The sequence below is a fragment of the Hippoglossus stenolepis genome, chromosome 14 (genome assembly GCF_022539355.2).
Source record: "Hippoglossus stenolepis isolate QCI-W04-F060 chromosome 14, HSTE1.2, whole genome shotgun sequence".
Taxonomy (NCBI): Eukaryota; Metazoa; Chordata; class Actinopteri; order Pleuronectiformes; family Pleuronectidae; genus Hippoglossus; species Hippoglossus stenolepis.
In genome coordinates, this window is record NC_061496.1 from 25,747,038 (window position 1) to 25,774,950 (window position 27,913).

At 42.5% G+C, this 27,913-nt stretch overlaps 4 protein-coding genes across 4 annotated transcripts in view; 3 read left to right on the plus strand and 1 right to left on the minus strand.

The window, feature by feature from the left end:
• LOC124854716 (inactive N-acetylated-alpha-linked acidic dipeptidase-like protein 2) overlaps positions 1-27,913 on the minus strand; it is a 139,715-nt gene that overhangs the window by 12,442 nt on the left and 99,360 nt on the right. The window lies entirely within an intron of this gene.
• On the plus strand, positions 16,828-17,991 carry LOC118121299 (involucrin-like). The gene is made up of 2 exons (XM_035177074.2): positions 16,828-17,674; positions 17,861-17,991. The coding sequence occupies exons 1-2, from the start codon at positions 16,828-16,830 to the stop codon at positions 17,989-17,991; spliced, it is 978 nt and encodes a 325-aa protein (XP_035032965.2).
• LOC118121303 (involucrin-like) lies at positions 21,246-22,406 on the plus strand. The gene is made up of 2 exons (XM_035177080.2): positions 21,246-22,092; positions 22,279-22,406. The coding sequence occupies exons 1-2, from the start codon at positions 21,246-21,248 to the stop codon at positions 22,404-22,406; spliced, it is 975 nt and encodes a 324-aa protein (XP_035032971.2).
• Positions 23,488-24,648, plus strand: LOC118121304 (involucrin-like). Its single transcript, XM_035177081.1, has 2 exons — positions 23,488-24,334; positions 24,521-24,648. The coding sequence occupies exons 1-2, from the start codon at positions 23,488-23,490 to the stop codon at positions 24,646-24,648; spliced, it is 975 nt and encodes a 324-aa protein (XP_035032972.1).

Consider the following 27,913-nt stretch of genomic DNA (forward strand, 5'->3'; position numbering starts at 1 on the left):
CACAAACAACAATAGATACAAAAAAATGTGTGTTTGTACATTCAGTTGTGGTTATCTGTCTCTTCGTCGTGTACACAGGAGTGAAAGATGCAGTTGTCAGTGTCACTGAGACAGTGTGACTCCCTCTTCAACTCATCAATCACGCTTGCACTGCCCTTTTGTTTGTCTTTAAAAATGTTTGCTTCTTCCTGCATTTGTCCTCTGTGCTGCACATGTCTTGTGGGAATTTCTGTAAACCATCTTAAATATTTTGCAAATGTACGCCATATATAGGTTTAGCTATCGTTTGAATAATGTTACTCTGCATTCAGATATAATTCTCCTGTGTGAACTTCTAGGTTGGAATTGGTGATGGTAGTGTTGAAGTGTTGAATCATTCGTGGTTACATTTGAAAGTGATAAACCACAATGTGCCCTCAGCTCCTCATAGTTCGCTGTCTACATAATTGTCTACTGTAGCATATTGACCATTTTACTGTTATCTAATGCTGCAATTTACCGTACAGTGGTTTGCAATTTGCATTTTATATATTTATATCATACGGCTTAAAACAGATTCAGTGGCCACTTGGGGCATCTGAAATTGTGAATGCAACGTCGATGCGGTGAAAATCACAACCTTGTGAGTTCATACTGCAAACTTGTTAGCAAAGTGTTGCTATTTCACACATCCAGCAGATAAAGAGGAACCTGGCCATTCATTCTGAGTCTTGTTTGCTTTCAGTCAACCCTGTCTCCTTCTGGGTAGATTCTCTACAGCCATAAAGATCTGTATTTGTGTATTTTCCCATGAATTATCTGTAGCAGCCCACCATATTCTTATTCATCCAAAGTTTCAGAATGAAGCCAAAACCTCTTTCACACTCTTTCAAGTTGGAGTACTTAACAGTACTCCAACTTGATGTCTTGCTCTGTTGCTGCATTGTACAGCTGTGTGTACACAGTGCTATTTGCCACATGCTTGCTTGTGTGATCGTACATCAAGTTTTTCCATCCATGCAAATGTTCGGATTCAGCTGCAGTTGTGTGCGTAGTGGCATGCAAAGCAGTTCTCTTTCTTATAAAATACCTTTTCTTTCACTCCGTAGTTTCTGTACTTGTCAGTCCCAAAATGCACATGCAGCCCCATACCGCCAAAGATTGAATTAATTAATTTGGAAATGATGCACAGAAAGCGTCCATTTATTTAAATATGCTCCAAAACGTCATGGACATTGGTTCTGTAGTTTTTTTGTGCAATCCTGCGAACTAACCAACAAACAAACGCTGATGAAAACATAACCTCCTTGGTGAAGATATTGTGTCCTCAGCAGCTAATTTCAACAAAACAAAATAGCGGTATTAAATGTACTAAAATAAAATTTAAACATCTTCTCCAAACACCTTGGGAATAATTAACACATTGCTATCTGAAGTCAACCAGAGTTTGGACTATTACAAACCAAATCATGTTTACTACAAAATGAAGTAATGAACAGGCCAGACCACCTCAGAGACGGTTTGATGGATTCCTTTTTCAAATATACAATAGAACAAAAACCACAGGAACATTCAGCATTGAATGTCAACCACTGTCTCATGAGCTATAATGGGATGCAGCAATGCCCTGATCCTTGTGTATCAATCAGCTGTGTTATGTGATAACTGACAGTCAGTTCATTTAAAATCTGTTTGTCATTTGTCTGCTATCTGCAGAGAGACAGAATCGACATGCAGCTTATTGGGATCCATTTAACAACAGAGCCAAAGGTCGGCTCTGTTCATTTCTGCATGAGCATATTACCTGGGTCTCACATGCTGGTATCCATCCATAACCACAGCATCGACATCTGCCTGGTGCCATGTAGCTGGGAGAGTGTCTTACAGGCTGCAGGGCCATCACGAAAAACCTTTATTTTTATAGTGTTCATGAATTAAAGATGGCTTCCCTTGGGGTGTAGAGGGAGAGTAGAGGCTTTATGGATCTCTCTCTCTCTCTCTCTCTCTCTCTCTCTCTCTCTCTCTCTCTCTCTCTCTCTCTTGCATTAAATCTCCTGAATACCACAGGCCATGTCTCAGGATGTTAGACACGGAAAACAATAACAGCCAAACATTCTTATCTAACTGTGTTTTTGTATTTCTTTTCCTCAATACCCATGTTCTTCCTTGTTTCTCTCACCCGTCCTGCCCTCGCTCCCATTCGGGCTACTCTGACAAGTTGGAGGAAGTCCATTAAAAAACTGCATTACCAACAAGTCAACAGGTTATATTCCACATTATGTCTGAAGGTCAGGTTTTCTTTGTTCTGTGGTGGGGGCTGTGGATTTGTACTTATATCTGGATACGGACAAGTCAAGCATCAAAAATCAATCCGAATTTACAATATTGACATCCTTCACATTTTCCTCTGGGAATAGGCAGGTTCCTTTTGATTATGCTTAACCAGGAAAAAAAAGATCCTGCTTTTAAAATGTACAAGGATAACCATGTGCCCGATGTTGATAACTGGTTACTGTAAATTTCAGGAAACTATCAGGAAGAATTATATTATTAGTTTATATAACATATATTCTATAAGATAAAATGAAATAATCATTCATTCGCCCCACAACAGGGACATTTGTAGGTAAAGGCTGAAAAAAGGACTAGCAGACAAAAGTGTGGAGTCCCTCTTTAGTTCGACAGACAGAATTTCATTATGAGTCATCAAAGCTAACCTGATATCTTATATTTACAGTTAATATGAGCATAAAAAAATCCCCATCAGTCTGGTAAAACACAATAAACACTGGTCTGATGGTTCAGCACACTTTCATACATGGAACATTTACCAGCACTGACTGATGCTCACCTCTGCCACCACAGAAACCACTGTGAACTGCCGCTCTGTCACGCACACAGGCAGCGGTTTAGAACCACAGGAGTTTCAGGGTTTAGGCATCTCTAAGGGCTTACCAGCATGCACCGGGTCAGTGACTTTACCCACATTGCTGTGCTGGTACTGTTAATGTGATCTGCACCACGCGCTACAATGTTTCCACCATTGGACCATCCACTGGTACCTGACTGATCATAACCTGAGTTATGTTGTGTACACAATTGTCGATCTTGTGATCTGGTGACACGGATGCCATATTCTATATATGGTACATGTATAGTACACATATTCTGTGAAGTATACAGTATTTGTTTCGGTTATTTATGGATATCATGTTTTTCCGATCATCAGTTTATCCTATTCATTGCATTTCAGTGATTACACAGCTCCATAACGTTGCCAGCTTTAACAGTTCGGTGATAACAAACTCCTGTGTATTATCAGCATCAGTTAAACCAGATCTGCAGCAGGTTGAACTTAATCCTCAGACACAGTGACCCATACAGAAGTTGAGATGATTTTCTGGAGAACATGGTGAAAGGGTTCAGATTAAATCACAGATGCAGTTTAAACCACAGCATCTGTCGCCACAGCAGCAGTGTGGTTGAAGAGGATCGTGTGGCTTTGACCCTGACAGCACAGCTTTAATCCCGTCCTAAACCCTTAAACTGCTGCTAAGCTAATGATGTTGTCTCAGTATTGGCTCCAGGTCAAGCTCGTCGTGTCAGTGCTTTTGCGGTGCTTTCTGCCTGCCTTGGGTAACTACCTGCCTGCCGGCTACTTCGCCTGCCAGTCCGTCCTCCCTCAATCCAGAGTGCCAGTTACCTGCCTGATCATCCTTCGCCCTGAGGCTTTGTTCATCAGCGCGTCTGCTCCGCCTAAAGACCAGTTTGCCGTCACCCACCGATCCCTCAGTGATCAAAGACTTCCTGAACCAGAATCATCCACCGTAAAAAATAGTTTGAAAACAGTCATTGCAACTTTAATTGTATTGTTAGTCATTGTCTGAGTCGTGCCATGAGGTCCAGCTCCTGCTAAAATCACAAAAAAGTGCTACTGTAAATTGTACTTCGACAAAGATAAACAAGTTGTGCTGTATTCCATAAAGATTGCTCCATCTCTCAAGTGTAGTTGAGCTTCCTTTAAGTGTGTTACAAGTAGGTTACAACATATCTGTGGCTGACAGGTGGAGCCTCTCATGTATAACAATGATCCCCTCCAAATACAGCACATTCCTTTCCTCTCGAGACTTTCTAGCTGACAATGACATGTCTCCTAAGGGCCAATATACAGTAATTACAAACCTGTGTGGATCCACAAAGCACACACACACACAAAAGTCATATGTGGTTGTTCTTTTGTCTTTCACTGCCAGTTTGTGACAGCTGCTATCCCCCTCTACCATTCCTTTTATCTGACAGAAGCATTATGCATGGCCAAGGGGAGATTTACACCAACACACACACACACATCCACAGGAGTAAACACCTCCATCTCCCCATCCCTCCAAACACCTCTCCTGTTTGATCTCTCCCATCTATCCACCCCCCTGTTTAATCCCTGTTTCTCCCTTGGCCTCCATCAAATGAAATGCAAATAGCCCGGCATAACCTGGGGCGTCATTTATCTAAATTAGAGCGCCGAGTGTGGATCCCCATGGGACACCCATATGCTAGCGCAGTTAGCGTCATTAGCTTCATTAGCCTGTGTCAGACCATTAATTACACATCAAGCCTATCAGTTAACTGGGGATGAGGGCTACCATCCTCTCTGGACTTTAGCGAGCAGGGAAGAAAGAGGCATGAGCTTTTATCACTGAGAGGGATTGAATTCGTGGAACACATTTGAAAAGAAGAAAGAGAAGAAAAAAAAGTAAAACATCATCCGAGATGTTTTTTGTCAAACCCCATCTGTGAAAATCAGCAATTAATACGACTTTGTTCTCCAGAATACGCTCTGATAAGATATTTGTCATTAGATGTGAGCCAGGCCTGTCTGCATTAGAGATGAGGAGACTAGAATTCAAACAAAGACACCTCACAACTGATCAAAACCTTCAATTAGATGATTTCAAGATAACAGTAAAGTAACTTAAAACCCTGTGGGGCTCCTTTTGTTGAAGTCAAACCTGTAAAGATGCCATCATACTATTCTACTGAGACTGCTCATCACTGGCCACTGTGGCGATTGCAGATAAATGTCAATGGATAGTCTGTCTCTTTAAGTCAGCTCCTTTTAAAATGTCCGTATTAGTTGACCTCAGTTAGAGGAGTGCAATGGGACATTATGCAGGAACACTTTCTGGTGAGATGTTACCTGACATCATCTGTCACTGTCGAGAAATGTAATGTAACAGTGGCACAAGTAGAGAAGAGCCCTAAAGCCAGCAAACTCTGCACTGTAGGTTATACAGCAATGTGTGACTACAGTTTGATCATTTGAGCCACTGGCAGTCAGGGCTGTCAGGGGGAGAAGAGTTCAGGGGAGGTGAACTTGAGTAAAAGTAACATTACCGATGGTATGTACTAAGTACTTAAAAAGTTTATGTTCCTGTGTTACATATTTAAAAAAGGGGGTGAGGAGGTGTACAAATACGGTCATATAGTGATAATAATGTTATATTATACAACCATTGAATTAAAGAACATCATAAAGACATCTCAGTACACTGATATATCAACTATATGCTGAGACCTTGTGTACAAATAAACCAATAAATTCCATCTTTTCAGACAGGCACTTTGCAGCCTTTAACTCATTATCAATTTAAACAATTTTATAGACCGAACCGCCCATGGTGCAGGAAGTTGTCAAACATTTTACTCAAGTAAAAGTCGGAATAAATAGACAACATCAACTTTTCTGCTTGTGTAAAAGCAAATGAGCACTTGCTTTTAAATTGATTTACAGTATATAAAGTAAATGTACATAAGCCAAATGATTGCTAATCATTACCAGAGTGATCCTTTATCTCATTGCATTGTTGTCCTTTTTCAAAAATAGACCTGGCTCAGAGGGAAACACACCCATCACATGCCCTGAGCCTCAGTCAGTGGACATAAACATTCACAACATGTGTATGTAACAGAATATCACTTGGACAGTGACAGGATTTTGTAAGTGTTGTTTTCTGTTCCCTCTCTTTTTTTTTATGTTTCAAGAAGTTAAAAAAAATGTCCAGTACTGGTTGTTACTCACTCCAGAAAGTTTCTCTTGGTACTTTAATGAGTTCAATACAAATTGAGTTTACACTGCCTCCAGGAAATGAATCCGCTACACATATACCCAAGGAAAGCCTCCATCCCCTGAAGTCTTTGTGTGCTTCACATTACCACTGTAATGTATTCTATAACATCCTCAGATATCCTGTGAGTAACACCCACATATTCACAAAGTGTCATGAGGAAATCAGAGAGACAAATGAGGTTGTTTTGCTCAGCCACCGTGTGAATCACATATGATGAACTTCTCCTTTGTTGAAAGTCACACCTTCTCTCAAGCCCTCTGTACACGAAAACACAATTAGCTCTAAATATAGCCCGGATCGTGCTGCTGAACGGCTAATGCACATCACTCATTATCGCTTGGCACTGTCATAATACACACACCCACCCACACCCACACACACACACACACACACACACACACACACACACACACACACACACACACACTGAACAAACAGTGTCACCTTCCTCCTCCCTTAAAAATGAGACATAATATTATATAGTAAGTGTAATGTTTCATAATGTCTATTCAAGCAACCTTGTTACGTTTATATATTCTGTTTAAGATAGAGGCTGAGAGTCCATGTCAGTAGTAACCAGACCCAACCTGCACCTGACACAAGCTGTGTCCCAGTTCAGGGGCCCGTCCTGACCAACAAACGATTTCATGGGCAGGTCCTTTTCAGGCAAACACAACATGTGTTAAGCTGTTGTAGTTTAATTGTAAATTAATTGGATTGAAAGATTCTGTGTGTATGAGTGACTGTGCAACACACGTTATTATGAATACTCTTACTTTTAAAAGAGTGACTTTCCCTGATAATAAATCAATACAAAATATATTAGAGCATTGGCCTATTCAATTACTGAATACTCACTATTTAAAAATGAACCTTAAATCTTACACAGCTCGTTTCAAGTTTCTTTATCAACTTGCACAAACTCTACATGTTGTAAGTCATACTTCTCGTCTACATCTCCTCTACCACGGGGCCTTAATTACAAGATTCACATGGACTCTTCAAACGCAAACACAAATTGGAAACAAGCAGGTCGCACTCAGCCAATTACCTCGGTGACAAAGTACACGTCGGGCAATAAAAATGCTAGAAAGGGAAATGAGAGGCAGCAGCCACACAGAAGCAGCACTAACAGGCAAGTTAGTTAAGTTCAGACCAAATTGCCTTTTGGATTCACTGGACCCGAGGACAAGCTGAACCCAACAGAGTGGAAACATCACATGTGTAAACTGTGACACGGACCGTTAAGTCTTTGCAGAAAGAAAGAAATATATTTAACAACTGAGTATTTACAGGGACAAAACACTGAGTGATGGGTGGGCAGTTAACAGTCATTAGTTATGCGATAATGCAAAAAAAAAAAATGAACGATCATCAAAGAGTGCAAATATTAGAAATGTTAGGAAACAAAAAAAGGTAAATATTCTAATAAGAGTGGATGAAGAGATACGTTTGCTGTTTGTTCATCTGCAAAAGCTGCGTTAAACATTGCTTGGAGCAGTTAGGAGGCTGTTAGGCACATGGTGCAGGTCTGTTGGACCCAACTATATGCTCATTTAGACGTGTTATTTCTGTCATCTTTCAGCAACCAGCTGACAGTACATCAATGCAATGTTGCATCAGTTTCATTCTTTTTATTTTTTGCCTATTTAGTGAAAAGGCTCATAAATCATCCTCATTCGTAACCCTGTCAGTAATCAGCACAACATACTTCACAAGTATCGAAAGATATGGGCAGACAGGCAGAGGGCTCACACTGAGCAAGATGTTGCCCTTCTAAAGGCAAAAATAAAAAGAATTTTAAAAAAGGACACAACACTCGTTTTGTTTTGTTAGTCTTCCTCTGAGCATATTTATTATGCTCAAGAAGAAGACAAAAGGAACTGGACCAAATGTTCCTTTCAACAAACATGTATCCGCCTTATGATGTCTCCATCAGAGCCCACTGTAGGTTAAACTAAAATACAGAGCCAGTATTGTGAGATTTAAGTCATAATATATATATACACAATAATAATTTTCTCTGAATTGATGCATTGAGAAACAACAAAAAAACGTTGAGGTTAAGTCACATGCGCATGAGGATCCACAACACAATATGCTTGGATGTCTGTGGTTACATCGACAATGCAAATGAGATTTGTGGCTTTCTACTAAGTAAAGTGGCCTTTACTTTCCTCAGCTTCAGCACCAGCTGATGTGTCCTTGATCAACTCTCTGCAACACTCACCACACATCACACTTCTCCATAACCAGCTCATGTCCACTGGTCCCCAGCTCCACTCGGCCCTCTGCCTCTTCACTCTGCTCCCCAGCTGATGCTGCTGCCTGCTGCTCAGTCAGCCAGCTCCACTCACAGCTCAGACTTCCTCCAACCACCACCCCCCAGCTTTCACCTGCCAGAACCCTCATCTGCCCAACAAATCCGCACTTTATCACCAGAAGCTTATAGCTGGCTACAATCACAAGTATTTCCTAATTGCTAAATCTGATTTGGTCATGAAGTCCTTCCACCTAAATATTTGACAGAATTTGCAGAATTGACTTTTTCTTGCAACTTTAACGACTAAAATTGTAAAAAACCACTGGGTCTTTTTTTCATAACTTTGTGGTTATGAAACACGCACAGTGGCCCTACTACAGCGTCATACTTCACAGTATTAGCAGCCAGACAACCAGTCATTTCGTTGTTAAGGTTGTGGGTGTAATTGTATGTCATTGTGCTGCAGTGGCTGCACCTTCACTGTGTTTCTACCTGATTCACACATGCACACGCTACATGTCTCCCGGCCCCCTCATTACATTATTACACACATGTCCCATTAGAAGAGCCAGACATAAACAGCAGATGCATATGGACACTGTATAATTCATTCATATTCACATACACACAAACAGTAAACAGAAATGCACTCACACACACACACACTCATGTGGCCAATGGTTTTTCTTCAGCTCTGCCTGAGGCACAATTATTCTACATCCCACATCTTACTGTGGTCCAAATCTACCTGGCAACCCTTCAGGCCATGTGTATGTGCCCGAGTATGAGTGTGTTTCAGTGTGTGTGTGTGTGTGTGTGTGTGTGTGTGTGTGTGTATTTGTGTGGGTGTGTTTGTGTGTGTGTCAGTGGCTGGCAGAGCTCTCAGGCAGCCTCAGTGAACAGATGGTCCTTCAGCAGGTAATAATGACCCAAGACAAACTCTTAAATTGATTATGGGCAGAGATACAAAGTATCACTGCCACAGAGAGAGGGAGAGAGACAAAGAGAGGGAGCGCCAGTCTCTGAGCCGACTGCATTTAGAAAGAAAAGCAAGGGAGTAAAAGTTAAAATGCCCGACACAACATTTCCTCAAGACTGCCCTCACAGACACTATTCACTCAGCAGCATTAGAAACAACTTGAAATGGAAGGTTTGGCACAACTGGTGAATGCTATTATCACCAAGGTCGTTTTCATCTGCTGATGAAAGAGAACAACACAATAACTGGTATTAAAAGATGGTCCTGCTCAGTTTCAGTCTGGGTCTTATAAAAGTTTGGGCTATCTTTTCTTTGTATTGTTATAAAATTGAACTCAGTACATTAATGACATCTGGAGACACAGCAGTAGCATTAAAAAAACTGATTGAGTCTGATGGGACAAGACACTCAAGCAGGCAGATGACCAGACAGGCTGTAAACAAGCCAAGTGTTTGTCCACCTTATCTGGCCTTATTCTGTCTGCTCCATCAGCAGGTTGTGTGTTGTCCTGCTGTGTTTCATTCAAGTCTTGTTTACGTTCCCCTGCCTCCTGACTCGGGTCAGAGAAAGTTTGATTTCACTCCCAAACACTAATTTCTTTCCAAGGCCTCTCCACTTTGTTTCTTATTTCCTCTGTGTGCCATTGGTTTTTAATTGTGTTTAATTTTCACCTCCTCTTCATTGCCTTCTGCAAACACTTATTTAATAGTGGTCACATTATTTATCTTTTAAATCACATGTAGCATTTAATTTGAGCTGTATTTCATCAAAACCACTTTATTTGTGGGTACAAGTTAGTGCAGTCAAGAGGATCATAATAATCCATCACTGCATTGTGCAGAAGTACAGTGTGGCAGTAGACCTTGCCACGGGGCTCTCCCACACACAGCCAGAGACAGGCATGTTGCTTTTAAGCATCTTTATTAATCAAAACATAAATTCCAACTACCAACTTAACTTCCTGAGCTTTCCAGCTCAGTGTCCGGGACTCTGTCGGAGAGTGTCTCAGTCTCCTCCAGTGTCTGAGTCTCTGAGTCCTTCCTTGAGGCTGCGCAGACGCTGCCTTTTAAGCACGAGGACCAATCAGCTGACAGCTCTCACCTGCGCTGATTGATCCCCTGTGGTGGAGGTGAGGGTGCTCTCCCAGCCCCCTCACCTCCACATACATGAATGTGACAGTAGACAATAGTATGCTAATTGCAGAATGTAGAGTAAGAGAGGACTGACAGGGCCAGGAAAAACATCCTAGAGTATTTCCATTTTTTCGCTAATGGACACTATGGAGAAAGCTCCCGGACATTAACATTATTCATGTGGCATTATTTCGAGAAGACCGGTAACAATATTAATACAAAAGAGAGTTTTATTCTGTCTTTATCATAGCACTGAGATCATGGTTTCTAGTTCCAATTGGGAATGTTACGATTTACAAGTTTCTTCCTTTGGGCAGCAGACAGGTTAATTACTGTGGTCAAATTACTCTATATTCTGATATAATCCAGGATTTAATAAAACAGAAAGAAACCAGGTCTTTATGACAGCGTCGTCGACATTTATAATTGTAAGTTGAATCGGAAGGTCATTCAGTAAGATTGCATTTGGCTAACCAGGTCGTCTGACTCCTTTTTTATCATTTTCTTGAATTCATGTCGCTGCTAATCAACCTCCCACCGTGAATCATAATCACTGCTCACAGAACCTGTGAAATCCACAAGTAAAGGTGTTAAGTTGAGACCAAGTTGCTCAATACTATAAAATGCTAATTATAATAGCTGATAAGCTTTTTTATTCCTTTGACGGTGTATGACAGAAAGCTGATTTATTCACTTACTCACCCAGTCGTGGTGGAAACTGGGCTGTTTTTGTAAAAATTTCAAACACTTCTGCAAAATTCCCCTGACAGCTGGATGGAAAAAACACTGTTGCTCAGAGCAAGAGAGAGAAACACGGACAGAGAGATCTTGACAGAAGAGGAGGAAAAAAATGAAGTAATCATGAAGCTGACGGAGAGAGAGGAGGAGAGGAAGATAGAGAGAGAGAGAGAGATGGCTGAACATCAAAATCTCAGTCAACCCTGAGGCAATGGGTAATTTAGATATGAACACTTTCCCTCAAGTGTTTGGAGCAAAATGAGGCGCAGACACACACACACACACACACACACACACACACATATAGTGGGCCGAGTGCCCTTCCTGCAGGGCCTATTAGTTGCCATTGGCAGTGCCTGGGCTGAGTGTTTATGTCACGGTCAATGGCTCAATAAAGAGGCCTGGATGATGTGTACAGACAAAGACCTAAGAAATGAGTGCTGAATGCAACAAGGAGCAGATAATGTTGATAACCTGTTTGTTTAATCACATCGTCTTAAATATGGACATAATTTGTGATGATTTACAAATGTATGGACAGTTTTAGAACCGGTTGTCCCTCCCATGAACAAATCAAACTGCTGCAGCTATGTGTCAAAGAAAGGGGATGGAAGCTTTGAAAAAGGCTTTTAAAGCTTCAACATGGATCACGCCAAAGGGGATGCAGTTCAGACTGTGATTTTCCTATTTGCCGTTGTGCTTGAAAGGGGCTCAGTAATCATTTGAATCATTTGATAAATGCAATAGCTTTCATACACTCACATAAAGTGAGTAACCCTTGGTGATGATTTGTTTGCGCTGCAGTGAGCAATCACCTCTAAATGCACTCTTTGTGGTGCTCTTCAGATGTGTGCATGCTCATGCGTTTGGTCGTGATTCCAGCAGGAGACATTTTTGTTCCTGTTTGGAGAACATGGCTGGAGAAGAGCGTTCTCTCAGTCCATTGATGATGTCTTTGAAGTATCCTAAAGTTAAAATCTAGCAAAGCATTTTAGCCAAAATGTGATCCGATCTCTGAGGATGGATGTTAATACCAGGTCTTAACAGGGCAATAGAGTGTTATCAGAAATGTAATAAATGTTAAATGCTTATAAGTGCTAGATAGATTGAAAGTAAAGATTGGACTAAGTAAATTATGTTTATTGCTAACATCCAGATAAGTCAAATTAAGATGGTGACAGAGATTATAATATACCCCCTCAACATCACCATGTTAGCGTTGTCATTGTGAACACATCATCATGCTGCTGTAAGTATATGATGTATAAGAGGAAAACAAATGGTCATGCAGAAAGTTTATCGCAGAGATGCGCTATATATAGCATTAGTCTTGTCTGTAACACTATATATACTCTAATAGTGCAATTCTACTTTGTTATATTGTATAAATACCATTATATAATGACATCACCATGATTTCATTCGTACCATATGATGACAAATGATTGGTTTACTTAGATAAACTGGGAAACGTTACGACACCCCACACACACAACCTGCGTTTTTTCAAGATGATCTTCGCTGATCATGTCAGCGATGATTGCAAGTGGTGGCTCTACAAGAATTGTCCAATAAGAAGGCTTCCACCAAATGATATATTATTCACTGACTTGATAGTGATGTCATGATGTCACTCTTACCATGTGACCATAGTTTATTTTTCGATCTATTTAAGCAATACGTAGGTATTTACCTGGAAAAATGCATTTGTGAATTATGCATGACATAATGGTCTGAATTCATCATGATGTCAGTTATCAAAAAAATATGATAGAGAATCTGTATCTGATCACTGAAACTATAGATTGTTTTTTCTGGCTGTGTTATTTGCAGATATCTTGGAAAATGTTTGAAACTATTTTTGTCGACCTCCACCTTGTTGGGACAAGTCTGACAAAGTTTGGTAAAAATGTTACGACATACACAATCACACACACACACACACACACAAGCATAATAATAATAATAGCCTGTATCCGTAGAGGGTAATAATACACATAGTGGACTGCCCTGTATTGTCACATAGGACACATATCTGGATCAGCAGCAGTCTGAACAGCCCTACAGAGGCTATGCGTGCTGAGATACCTGTGATCAAGCAATAACTGCACAGTGCTTAACACTCAGTCACACCTCCTTGCTTCCTGCCCTTTCTTGCCCATAGTCTTCTCCTTCATCACCTCTGCGCTGGAAGTTATTGAAAGATCTTTTTAGGGTAAGTTAAGAAATCTCTCTGCAAGGATTCTGAAAATGTTTGTGAGCATGACCGCAGGGAAGATATCAGCAGAGGAAACGTTTTATAACATCAAATCTGAGGCCAGAGGGATGTGAGGCAGGATATTTTTGTCTACAGGCTGTTAACAACTACATTGATCTTTTTAACTGTCATGCTTCCAATTCCTAATTTTATACCGCCTCCTCTCCCATTTCATTCTAAAGAAGCCTGTTATTCTTTCTCTATTTTGTCATTTTTTCCGCAGTAGACGTCAGTACACAACTCTTGTTTATGCTTTTAGTGACCTCTCTCCATCTATATAACTACACACAGTCACAGACTGAAGTGTATTGGTTGCATGCAATCCTGCAAAGTAACATTTTATATTTCCATGGAGGAATAGACCACAGCTTAACGATGGGAAAAGCTAGATGACAAAAAGCTTATAGACTCACAGCAGGAGATCTGACCTTTCTCATTCATACAGTCGTATGCACGTACACACACAGACACACGTGCACGCGTGCACACACACACACAATTATTAAGCAGTGTAGAGTATGGACTTAACCCTTGTGTGGTGTTCATGTTTTTGTCGCTCAGCCAGTGTTTGCGGGTCTGGTGGACCCACTGCATTATTTGGTCTTTCAATCAATACAGCTATAACAATTTATGTAAAAATACTTAACAGATGTTTTCTTTATCCTAATAACAAGCAATATAGACAGCATATATGGTTAATATTTTTCATTTACCCGTTAAAACACATTTATGAATAAAAGTGCTTTTCGTTTTTTTGTGATAAAATGCAATTACAAAAGAAAAATCAAGTACAATCAAGATATAGTTGGAAAAAACAGTATTGATGTTTATTTCTTGGAACTCAATTATAAATTGAACACACTCTGGCAGTCTACACAATACGAGCAACACTTGCAAGTTCCTTGCATACGATGAAGCAGCACCACAGGCAGCCCAGATCTGGATTCCGTATTTCGCGGGTTTAGACAATATGTACTGCCTAAAGGACCAGCGGCCCCTAAATGGCATCAGCTGCTCATCAACAGTGACATTAGGCCCAGGGTTGTAAAGTAGGGTGAGGCGGGGCACCCACTTGTCCCATACTGTCCTGATGGCAGCAAGCTTGTCTTTCTGCTGCCGAGCTGGTCTGTCGGCTCTGTTATCAAAGCAGATAATCCTGGAAATAATCTGGAAGATTTCCAGAGACATTGTTCCTCGGAAAAATGTTCTCTGCCAGTTTCTGCATCCCACAGGGGATTATGTGGATTCTCCTGTGGATTTGAAAACTCCAGCAAGGATAAGAACCCTAAAGTATGAAAATAAATGGGTTTTGTCCTTCTCATTCCACCTCTCTCCAAAATCATGCTGTCCCTCCAAATTAGTGAAATCCAGAATGATTTTCTGGATAGAATCCAGGATGAAAAGTTCAAAAGAAGACTTGATGTCCTGCACAGGAGTGACCGCTATCCATCTTGGCACTGGTTGCATCCTTATTACATTGGTAGCCATGCGGGGTGGCTAATTCCATATTTCTCCACTTGCTGGCTGCTGACGGGCGGGTCCTGTGTCTTGCTGCTGACAGGCGGGTCCTGGGGCTGGCTGCGGACGGGCTTTTCTTGGAGCTGGCTGATGGTCATTCTCATCCTCTTCTTCAAACTCACTGTCAGACTCTGAATTGACAGAAATATGATCTTCATATTCTGAAAACTCTTCCTCTTCATTGTCTTCCAAAGCTTCTCTCTTCAAAAATCATTTCTAAGGCCCTCTGAGCAGAGAATCTTTTCGCCATCCTCATGGATTGTGATAAGGAGTCACACGGTCAAAGCTATGTATTTGCTGTATCCCGCCCCCAATTTGCAGCTGGGATAGTGTGAGAGAAAATATAGAATGTTTCCCGCAAGAGAGAGGGTAAAATGTTCAGGAATGAGGGAGCAGAAGTGCTTGAAATGTACAGTTTCCACACTTTTCTTACCCCAGTGGACCCGAACACCACATATGTAATATAAATGTGTAGGGGGGGTGTACGGTGTACAGTCACTGAAAATATGTTCTTTTATATGTTCATCACAGAAAATGAGCCAAGGCCAATGAGTATCAGGTTGGAAAAATTATTAATCGCATCATTTTTCTTTTAGCAAACATTGAAAACGGGTCCCACAGACCCGAACACCACACAAGGGTTAAAGGGATAGTTCACAGAAAATTTTTGAATTCCCTCATTATCTAATCACCCCTATGCCGATGGAGTAAACAGCGTTTCAGACGTAATAAAACAACAGAAAGAAAACATAACATGCCTCCATACTGCTCGTCTGGTGTCATCCAAGCCCCGACATTCATATTTGACTCAAAACAGTGTCATTTACATCGGTTTTAAAGCCTAAATCTCCACACTTCCGGACACTTGGATTGCACCACATTATCTGTTGTTTTATTATGTCTGAAGATAGGTCACTAATGTCTTCAATTGTATTGGATTCTGCTGCAGCACTGTTTACACCTTAAACTCCTAAAGTGTTTTGTGGACTCAAACACTTCACCCACCCCTCCATCGGTATAGTGGTGAGAAGATAAAGAGTGCATTTTCATTTTCGGTGAACTATCCCTTTAACCACTCACACACCTGCAGGTAACCACTTGGCTAAAATTGAAATGAATTCACCAGAGGGTATCTAGCATGATTTAATGCATGATCAAGAGGGGACCTAAAAAATGTCCCCTGTAGGCTTTGTAGCCCCCTGTTGGTGAATGTGTAACGACGACGAAGTTCTCACTTGGATAGGTACGCTAGTGCATCTTACGCATCTTTTATTAGTAATGACATGAGACACACACACACACACACACAAACAAACAGATTAATCAATGTGTGTGACATTTTTAAACACATGCCTCTTCCAACCATTAATTCACCATTATGAGAGGGATGTGTCCCAAGAGAAGATAACATCTGACATCAGTAAGTAAACACCTCAACCATTTCCCTCGTTCTTTCTTATCACTCGCTCTCTCATACAACTACACACACACACACACGCACGCACGAACACACACACACACACACACACACATCAAAGGAACATTGTAACTTTACCATCAGTAAAGACATAAAATGGTTTTGATGAAATGGCTTTGATGACATAGTTATGCACTTGGACATTACAGGACATTTCAGTAAAGACATAAAATGGCTTTGATGAAATGGCTATGACCTTGGACATTACAGGACATTCTACACATACATATGACTGCAGCATCTTACTCACACCATTTCCTACTGATCACCTTGTGGCTTACAATTGTCAGGAGGAGAAGTTGTAAACCAGCAACAAACAGCTGAACAATATTATTGCTCCTGATTCAAACTGATCACCATGGCCCACAGTGGAATAACTACTGGACAGGTCAAACCTCAGCACAAGTGCAGGGATTGCCGGGCATTTAAACGAGATGTCAACTATCTTGAACATCTGTTGGGCAAGGAGAGGGCCCGTTGTCGCCAAAACCGAGAGTGGAGAATCACTCTTTGCCAAGCGCTGGATGAGGCCCACGAACAGTTGGCCAAACTGCAACCCCCGAAAGAAAGCTACTGCGACACGGACAAAGAAATATGGCAGCCTGAGGATTGGGAGGAGGAAGGTGACTGGGATGAAGAAGCCCAGCAGCCTGAGGATTGCGAGGAGGAAGGTGACTGGGATGAAGAAGCCCAGCAGCCTGAGGATTGCGAGGAGGAAGGTGACTGGGATGAAGAAGCCCAGCAGCCTGAGGATTTCGAGGAGGAAGGTGACTGGGCTGAAGAAGCACAGCAGCCAGAGGAGACCACCAAGCAGAACCAGGAGACAGACCTCCACACATATTACAAGGAGCTGCAGGAGGCTAATATAATCATCCAGCAGAAGTTTGCTTTGGAGCTGCAGGTTGAGAGGAGCAAAAACGAGGCTCTCCTGGATGAACTGCAGAAACAGAGAGCTTCAAACAATGAAATCATTCAAAGTAATGAAGCGGACAACCTCACAGCCAGGCAGCAGGCCACCCGCCTGAAGGCTGAGATTGAGAAAGTATTCAAGTCTCAGATGCGCACCTTCGAGGCTGAGCAGAACCTCCTCCATCTGCAGGTAATGGAGGAGATGAGATGTCTCCGCAAAAGTGCTGCTGAGGAGAAAGTGCTTCTGCAGAGACAAGTGGAGGAACTGACGTCCCAACTTTCACTGAAGAAGGAGAGCAAGCATCAGGAGTGGCAGGAGGAGAAGGGAGAAGCAGGAGGAGAAATAGGGGGAGGAGCAGCAGGAGAAGGAGGAGGAGAAACAGCACGAGAAGCGGGAGGAGGAGAGGCTGTGGACAAATCTGCAGATACAACTGTATTAAATAACCAGCAGGAGTCCCTCTCTGATGTGCTCCCTGCTCCAGAACCTGTGGAGACTGAGGCGTCTGAGGAGATGCCCAAAAAGAAGAAGTCTTCAATCTGGAAGAGAATCAGACAGACTCTGGGACTGAGGAGGAGGAGGAAGAAGCAAAAGGACGCTGCACCTCACAACTAATTCAATGTATTAGCACAACTTAAAACAAATGTGCATATGAAATGCAAAACAAACAAAAATAAAGCATCATTATGTTAAACTCCATTAATGTGTCTGACACTCTGAACTGAGGTGGATTGAGTTCTGATGGTGCCTCGTGCCGTTGTGGCAATTAAAGATGCCACAACACAGCCAGAGACAAAGGTGTCGCTTTTCAGCATCTTTTATTAGTAATGACACGAGACACCCACACACACACACACACACAAACAGATTAATCAATGTGTGTGATATTTTTAAACACATGCCTCTTCCAACCATTAATTCACCATTATGAGAGGGATGTGTCCGAAGAGAAGATAACATCTGACATCAGTAAGTAAACACCTCAACCATTTCCCTCGTTCTTTCTTATCACTCGCTCTCTCATACAACTACACACACACACACACACACACACACACACACACACACACACACACACACACACACACACACAGATATACATACGCACACACACACACAGATATCTCCATGACTTTAAAGGACACTACATTGATATCCTGAGACTCACTCTACCCTGAACCTAAACCTAGCCTAAATTTAAACTGACCCCAACATAAAACTAAACCTAAACTTAACCTTGACTTTAACCTTAAAGAAGACAGATTTAGGTCCCCATTACACCAGCTATACCTGGACACACACACACACACACACACACACACACACACACACACACACACACACACACACACACACACACACACACATCAAAGGAACATTGTAACTTTACCATCAGTAAAGACATAAAATGGTTTTGATGAAATGGCTTTGATGACATAGTTATGCACTTGGACATTACAGGACATTTCAGTAAAGACATAAAATGGCTTTGATGAAATGGCTATGACCTTGGACATTACAGGACATTCTACACATACATATGACTGCAGCATCTTACTCACACCATTTCCTACTGATCACCTTGTGGCTTACAATTGTCAGGAGGAGAAGTTGTAAACCAGCAACAAACAGCTGAACAATATTATTGCTCCTGATTCAAACTGATCACCATGGCCCAACAGCGGAATAACTACTGGACAGGTCAAACCTCAGTCCAAGTGCAGGGATTGCCGGGCATTTAAACGAGATGTCAACTATCTTGAACATCTGTTGGGCAAGGAGAGGGCCCGTTGTCGCCAAAACCGAGAGTGGAGAATCACTCTTTGCCAAGCGCTGGATGAGGCCCACGCACAGTTGGCCAAACTGCACCCCGAAAGAAAGCTACTGCGACACGGACAAAGAAATATGGCAGCCTGAGGATTGGGAGGAGGAAGGTGACTGGGATGAAGAAGCCCAGCAGCCTGAGGATTGCGAGGAGGAAGGTGACTGGGATGAAGAAGCCCAGCAGCCTGAGGATTGCGAGGAGGAAGGTGACTGGGATGAAGAAGCCCAGCAGCCTGAGGATTTCGAGGAGGAAGGTGACTGGGCTGAAAAAGCACAGCAGCCAGAGGAGACCACCAAGCAGAACCAGGAGACAGACCTCCACACATATTACAAGGAGCTGCAGGAGGCTAATATAATCATCCAGCAGAAGTTTGCTTTGGAGCTGCAGGTTGAGAGGAGCAAAACGAGGCTCTCCTGGATGAACTGCAGAAACAGAGAGCTTCAAACAATGAAATCATTCAAAGTAATGAAGCGGACAACCTCACAGCCAGGCAGCAGGCCACCCGCCTGAAGGCTGAGATTAGAAAGTATTCAAGTCTCAGATGCGCACCTTCGAGGCTGAGCAGAACCTCCTCCATCTGCAGGTAATGGAGGAGATGAGATGTCTCCGCAAAAGTGCTGCTGAGGAGAAAGTGCTTCTGCAGAGACAAGTGGAGGAACTGACGTCCCAACTCTCACTGAAGAAGGAGAGCAAGCATCAGGAGTGGCAGGAGGAGAAGGGAGAAGCAGGAGGAGAAATAGGGGGAGGAGCAGCAGGAGAAGGAGGAGGAGAAACAGCACGAGAAGCGGGAGGAGGAGAGGCTGTGGACAAATCTGCAGATACAACTGTATTAAATAACCAGCAGGAGTCCCTCTCTGATGTGCTCCCTGCTCCAGAACCTGTGGAGACTGAGGCGTCTGAGGAGATGCCCAAAAAGAAGAAGTCTTCAATCTGGAAGAGAATCAGACAGACTCTGGGACTGAGGAGGAGGAGGAAGAAGCAAAAGGACGCTGCACCTCACAACTAATTCAATGTATTAGCACAACTTAAAACAAATGTGCATATGAAATGCAAAACAAACAAAAATAAAGCATCATTATGTGAAACTCCATTAATGTGTCTGACACTCTGAACTGAGGTGGATTGAGTTCTGATGGTGCCTCGTGCCGTTGTGGCAATTAAAGATGCCACAACACAGCCAGAGACAAAGGTGTCGCTTTTCAGCATCTTTATTAGTAATGACATGAGACACCCACACACACACAAACAGATTAATCAATGTGTGTGATATTTTTAAACACATGCCTCTTCCAACCATTAATTCACCATTGAGGAGGATGTGTCCGAAGAGAAGATAACATCTGACATCAGTAAGTAAACACCTCAACCATTTCTCTCGTTCTTTCTTATCACTCGCTCTCTCATACAACTACACACACACACACACACACACACACACACACACACACACACACACACACACGCAGATATACATACGCACACACACACAGATATGTCTCCATGACTTTAGAGGACACTACATTGATATCCTGGAGACTCACTCTACCCTGAACCTAAACCTAGCCTAAATTTAAACTGACCCCCAACATAAAACTAAACCTAAACTTAACCTAGACTTTAACCTTAAAGAAGACAGATTTAGGTCCCCATTACACCAGCTATACCTGGACACACACACACACACACACACACACACACACACACACACACACACACACACACACACACACACACACACACATCAAAGGAACATTGTAACTTTACCATCAGTAAAGACATAAAATGGTTTTGATGAAATGGCTTTGATGACATAGTTATGCACTTGGACATTACAGGACATTTCAGTAAAGACATAAAATGGCTTTGATGAAATGGCTATGACCTTGGACATTACAGGACATTCTACACATACATATGACTGCAGCATCTTACTCACACCATTTCCTACTGATCACCTTGTGGCTTACAATTGTCAGGAGGAGAAGTTGTAAACCAGCAACAAACAGCTGAACAATATTATTGCTCCTGATTCAAACTGATTACCATGGCCAACAGCGGAATAACTACTGGACAGGTCAAACCTCAGTCCAAGTGCAGGGATTGCCGGGCATTTAAACGAGATGTCAACTATCTTGAACATCTGTTGGGCAAGGAGAGGGCCCGTTGTCGCCAAAACCGAGAGTGGAGAATCACTCTTTGCCAAGCGCTGGATGAGGCCCACGAACAGTTGGCCAAACTGCAACCCCCGAAAGAAAGCTACTGCGACACGGACAAAGAAATATGGCAGCCTGAGGATTGGGAGGAGGAAGGTGACTGGGATGAAGAAGCCCAGCAGCCTGAGGATTGCGAGGAGGAAGGTGACTGGGATGGAGAAGCCCAGCAGCCTGAGGATTGCGAGGAGGAGGGTGACTGGGATGAAGAAGCCCAGCAGCCTGAGGATTTCGAGGAGGAAGGTGACTGGGCTGAAGAAGCACAGCAGCCAGAGGAGACCACCAAGCAGAACCAGGAGACAGACCTCCACACATATTACAAGGAGCTGCAGGAGGCTAATATAATCATCCAGCAGAAGGTTGCTTTGGAGCTGCAGGTTGAGAGGAGCAAAAATGAGGCTCTCCTGGATGAACTGCAGAAACAGAGAGCTTCAAACAATGAAATCATTCAAAGTAATGAAGCGGACAACCTCACAGCCAGGCAGCAGGCCACCCACCTGAAGGCTGAGCTTGAGAAAGTATTCAAGTCTCAGATGCGCACCTTCGAGGCTGAGCAGAACCTCCTCCATCTGCAGGTAATGGAGGAGATGAGATGTCTCCGCAAAAGTGCTGCTGAGGAGAAAGTGCTTCTGCAGAGACAAGTGGAGGAACTGACGTCCCAACTCTCACTGAAGAAGGAGAGCAAGCATCAGGAGTGGCAGGAGGAGAAGGGAGAAGCAGGAGGAGAAATAGGGGGAGGAGCAGCAGGAGAAGGAGGAGGAGAAACAGCACGAGAAGCGGGAGGAGGAGAGGCTGTGGACAAATCTGCAGATAAAACTGTATTAAATAACCAGCAGGAGTCCCTCTCTGATGTGCTCCCTGCTCCAGAACCTGTGGAGACTGAGGCGTCTGAGGAGATGCCCAAAAAGAAGAAGTCTTCAATCTGGAAGAGAATCAGACAGACTCTGGGACTGAGGAGGAGGAAGAAGCAAAAGGACGCTGCACCTCACAACTAATTCAATGTATTAGCACAACTTAAAATAAATGTGCATATGAAATGCAAAACAAACAAAAATAAAGCATCATTATGTTAAACTCCATTAATGTGTCTGACACTCTGAACTGAGGTGGATTGAGTTCTGATGGTGCCTCGTGCCGTTGTGGCAATTAAAGATGCCACAACACAGCCAGAGACAAAGGTGTCGCTTTTCAGCATCTTTTATTAGTAATGACACGAGACACCCACACACACACACACAAACAGATTAATCAATGTGTGTGATATTTTTAAACACATGCCTCTTCCAACCATTAATTCACCATTATGAGAGGGATGTGTCCGAAGAGAAGATAACATCTGACATCAGTAAGTAAACACCTCAACCATTTCCTCGTTCTTTCTTATCACTCGCTCTCTCTACACACACACACACACACACACACACACACACACACACACACACACACACACACACACACACACACACGCAGATATACATACGCACACACACACAGTTATGTCTCCATGACTTTAGAGGACACTACATTGATATCCTGGAGACTTACTCTACCCTGAACCTAAACCTAGCCTAAATTTAAACTGACCCCCAACATAAAACTAAACCTAAACTTAACCTTGACTTTAACCTTAAAGAAGACAGATTTAGGTCCCCATTACACCAGCTATACCTGGACACACACACACACACACACACACACACACACACACACACACACACACACACACACACACACACACACACACACACACACACACACACACACACACACACATCAAAGGAACATTGTAACTTTACCATCAGTAAAGACATAAAATGGTTTTGATGAAATGGCTTTGATGACATAGTTATGCACTTGGACATTACAGGACATTTCAGTAAAGACATAAAATGGCTTTGATGAAATGGCTATGACCTTGGACATTACAGGACATTCTACACATACATATGACTGCAGCATCTTACTCACACCATTTCCTACTGATCACCTTGTGGCTTACAATTGTCAGGAGGAGAAGTTGTAAACCAGCAACAAACAGCTGAACAATATTATTGCTCCTGATTCAAACTGATCACCATGGCCCACAGCGGAATAACTACTGGACAGGTCAAACCTCAGCACAAGTGCAGGGATTGCCGGGCATTTAAACGAGATGTCAACTATCTTGAACATCTGTTGGGCAAGGAGAGGGCCCGTTGTCGCCAAAACCGAGAGTGGAGAATCACTCTTTGCCAAGCGCTGGATGAGGCCCACGCACAGTTGGCCAAACTGCAACCCCCGAAAGAAAGCTACTGCGACACGGACAAAGAAATATGGCAGCCTGAGGATTGGGAGGAGGAAGGTGACTGGGATGAAGAAGCCCAGCAGCCTGAGGATTGCGAGGAGGAAGGTGACTGGGATGAAGAAGCCCAGCAGCCTGAGGATTGCGAGGAGGAAGGTGACTGGGATGAAGAAGCCCAGCAGCCTGAGGATTTCGAGGAGGAAGGTGACTGGGCTGAAGAAGCACAGCAGCCAGAGGAGACCACCAAGCAGAACCAGGAGACAGACCTCCACACATATTACAAGGAGCTGCAGGAGGCTAATATAATCATCCAGCAGAAGTTTGCTTTGGAGCTGCAGGTTGAGAGGAGCAAAAACGAGGCTCTCCTGGATGAACTGCAGAAACAGAGAGCTTCAAACAATGAAATCATTCAAAGTAATGAAGCGGACAACCTCACAGCCAGGCAGCAGGCCACCCACCTGAAGGCTGAGATTGAGAAAGTATTCAAGTCTCAGATGCGCACCTTCGAGGCTGAGCAGAACCTCCTCCATCTGCAGGTAATGGAGGAGATGAGATGTCTCCGCAAAAGTGCTGCTGAGGAGAAAGTGCTTCTGCAGAGACAAGTGGAGGAACTGACGTCCCAACTCTCACTGAAGAAGGAGAGCAAGCATCAGGAGTGGCAGGAGGAGAAGGGAGAAGCAGGAGGAGAAATAGGGGGAGGAGCAGCAGGAGAAGGAGGAGGAGAAACAGCACGAGAAGCGGGAGGAGGAGAGGCTGTGGACAAATCTGCAGATAAAACTGTATTAAATAATCAGCAGGAGTCCCTCTCTGATGTTCTCCCTGCTCCAGAACCTGTGGAGACTGAGGCGTCTGAGGAGATGCCCAAAAAGAAGAAGTCTTCAATCTGGAAGAGAATCAGACAGACTCTGGGACTGAGGAGGAGGAAGAAGCAAAAGGACGCTGCACCTCACAACTAATTCAATGTATTAGCACAACTTAAAATAAATGTGCATATGAAATGCAAAACAAACAAAAATAAAGCATCATTATGTTAAACTCCATTAATGTGTCTGACACTCTGAACTGAGGTGGATTGAGTTCTGATGGTGCCTCGTGCCGTTGTGGCAATTAAAGATGCCACAACACAGCCAGAGACAAAGGTGTCGCTTTTCAGCATCTTTTATTAGTAATGACACGAGACACCATAAATTAAACTTAACAGAAACAACTAGCTTTTCAGCTCAGTCTCGTTCAGGTGGAGGTGCTCTCCCAGCCAGTCCCACAGTCGTCTTGTCTACAACACTGTGTGTAGCAGGGTTACATCTGGGTGGTAAAACCAGTGAATGCATATACAGATGTTGACATGACAGGACCCAGTTTGCTGCAGTATAGGTCACAAATCTCATCATCTCCATGTTAGCAGATGGGACACAGACCAAACTAAAAACTAAATCCAAGTAAACATGAAATACATTTTCCCAAATAAGATTTTTGTTATTCTAGGTTGTTGATCTATGATCAAGTTTTAAAAAGGAATATGATGTAATGATTGACAGCAGTGAGCAGTTGAGTCAGGTTGATGTATAATTTACCAGAGCTGATCAATGCCCATATTTGGAATATTTTGGCTCCATTCATAGAGATGGATATTTACATAAAATCATTGGTTGAAACCACAATGGGGAAATACATAAATCATGAAATCCATGTCAACGTATCGATAAGAGTTTGTCAAATATTGATCTGTATATCAGGAAAACATGTGCACATTCTGGTTTTATTTGTAACAAGACAAAAACCTAAAACTAAAATATAAAGTGACGTTACCTCGTCTAATGTTATGTTATGTAACCTGTGAGGTCACAGATCATATGGACAGTTTGACTGTGAACTTATCAACAAAACACCCTTGTTCTTTCCTACAGGAATGGCCACAAGCTTGAAATTTAAATAAACTATAACTGACAAGCCCTGCTGTGATGGATTCCGCCACCCATTCATTGTTTTAAAGTTTCAGAGAGATGCTTGAGAAGTTTAGACTTTGCATCTAGAGACACTTGTTACAGGATCAGAGAGGCCAGACTCATGAATTCCCTTCGAAACTTGTACGTGAATCCAGGCTATAGATCAGCGATTCTCTAAAATCTTGTTCCCCGGCAGAGTGGAGAGGCCTCTGAAGCACACCACAGCAGACAAAGCCAATACTAATGAAATTCTCTGATACAGCATCTCTACCACATAACTCTAAATTGTCCACTGAAACCAGTACAAATGAAATTCTATGAATCAACATTTAGACTGCATGGCACTGAGGCTGCCCACTGAAACAGATACTAATGGAATCCTCTACAACAGCATTTTGACCAATAACACTCTATATTGTGGATGTCAGTTTTTTTTTTCTCCTTTTTTCTGTCATGCCGTACAGCATGGCTCTCCCTGTCTGTTCAGTGGCTGAACATTTGGCCCTGTGGCCACACGCCCTGACATAATGACTCAGTGATTTACCCTTCACTTTGCATGATTTGCTTCATTTAATTGCTTTAAACACCATTTAAAAAAGACCTGACTGAAAACAGACTTGTTTCACTGACTGGGAGTTTATATGCTTATATGATCTGGTGTTGGTGTTGGTGTAGATAAGGTTACAAGTGAGACCAATGTATTTCATTCCGTTTGATAAACATAATGAAAGGTGTCAATTCATTCATTTGTGTTTTCAGTGTTTGAAGTTCTTGATCTATGTATCATTCCCTTTTTCATCTACAAGTTACCTCATTTATTTAAAGGTCAAAGATAAATATACATTAAAATATGAATCCATTCCTATACAAAGTCACTCAATGTGTAGGGGCTTAAAGTTGGCTGGAATATCAAACCACACCATTACACACACCTGTATCCGGATGTATGGTGATGATGTACTGTATTGCAATTCTTATTCTGATCTCATCCATCTTGTAAGAGACATGGAGTTGGCGAGGAACAGACTCGGGAGCGCTGGTCTGTAAGGGTTAGCCTTTAGCCTAGCGGTTAGCCTAGTGCATACCCCAGCTCACTTCCCGCTGCTTCTGTATCCTCTCCCTCCTCCGAAACGTAGGCTTTTCCAGCGTGACTGTGAACAAACGGTTGCTCTGATCTTGCAGGTAATCTGTCCCGGCAACAGACATTGAGAATAGTTTATAGAAAAGGTCAGGTTTCTCCCTGACGGTTACATTTGCTGTTGTAGGTCATAAAGAGGCAGCAATATTAAAATAAGACTGTTTCATAACCAGTTAAAAATCATTGTAGGGGCTTTAACATTTCTTGAATGAGCCCAAACAAAGCATATATACAGCCTTACTCATCTGTGACTCGCACCCTGCTAAAACTGCAGGTGCAGCACTTCCCCCAACTGAAGTCAGCGTGTCAATCATAGACTATGAATAAAGATGGACGATGCATCAGCACAGCATCGAGGTACGACCCAAACACAATCCACCAATAGTGAGTCAGTCTCAGCTGTCGATCATAATGTTTCACCCTGTTTCCATAGCATTAAATAAACTAGTGCAGTGACTGTTCTAAAGCTCTGGAGCTACTTTTATAATTATTCCTTGTCATTAGTGAGCCCTACAACATGCTGTCATTTTTTTTATGTTTGTGTGCAGACGTTTTTATAAACACTCTATGGTGCAGAGTGAAGTTAAAAAACTTTGTGTTCATCCTACCTGGTTCATCTCTGATGAAGATTTTACAGGTCCATGTTTTTCTTCATCACTTTATAACTGTTAACGTGTTTGGTTGATATATAAGTTTGAATGATTTACTGAACTGGTGTTCTTTTTTCTACATTGCATGTCGGCGATTTCTGAGGTCTGTAAAGCAATCAACACAATCCAAAGACCCAAGTTCACAACTTTTCTAATAAAAGCACCATATTTCAGCTTGATATGAAGCATTACAGCAACAAGACAAATGTAGTGCTTTTACTGTGAGGACAACAGGCTAAAGGGGAAGTGCTTATATGAATGTTGCTGCCATGACAGAGATCAACACCTGGAACTCCCATGAATGTGAATGTCTGTGTCAGTCCGATATAGTGTAATAAATATAATCTAAATATCAAAGTGATCTGGTGGAAATTCAGACCTGTGGTTTGACCCAGTTGCAGGCCACTTTTCCGAGGACGTAGAAGAAGACATGTCTGTCCGTAGCTGTCTTTGACTGCAAAAGAATGCTTGTCGCCTTTTGATTCACACC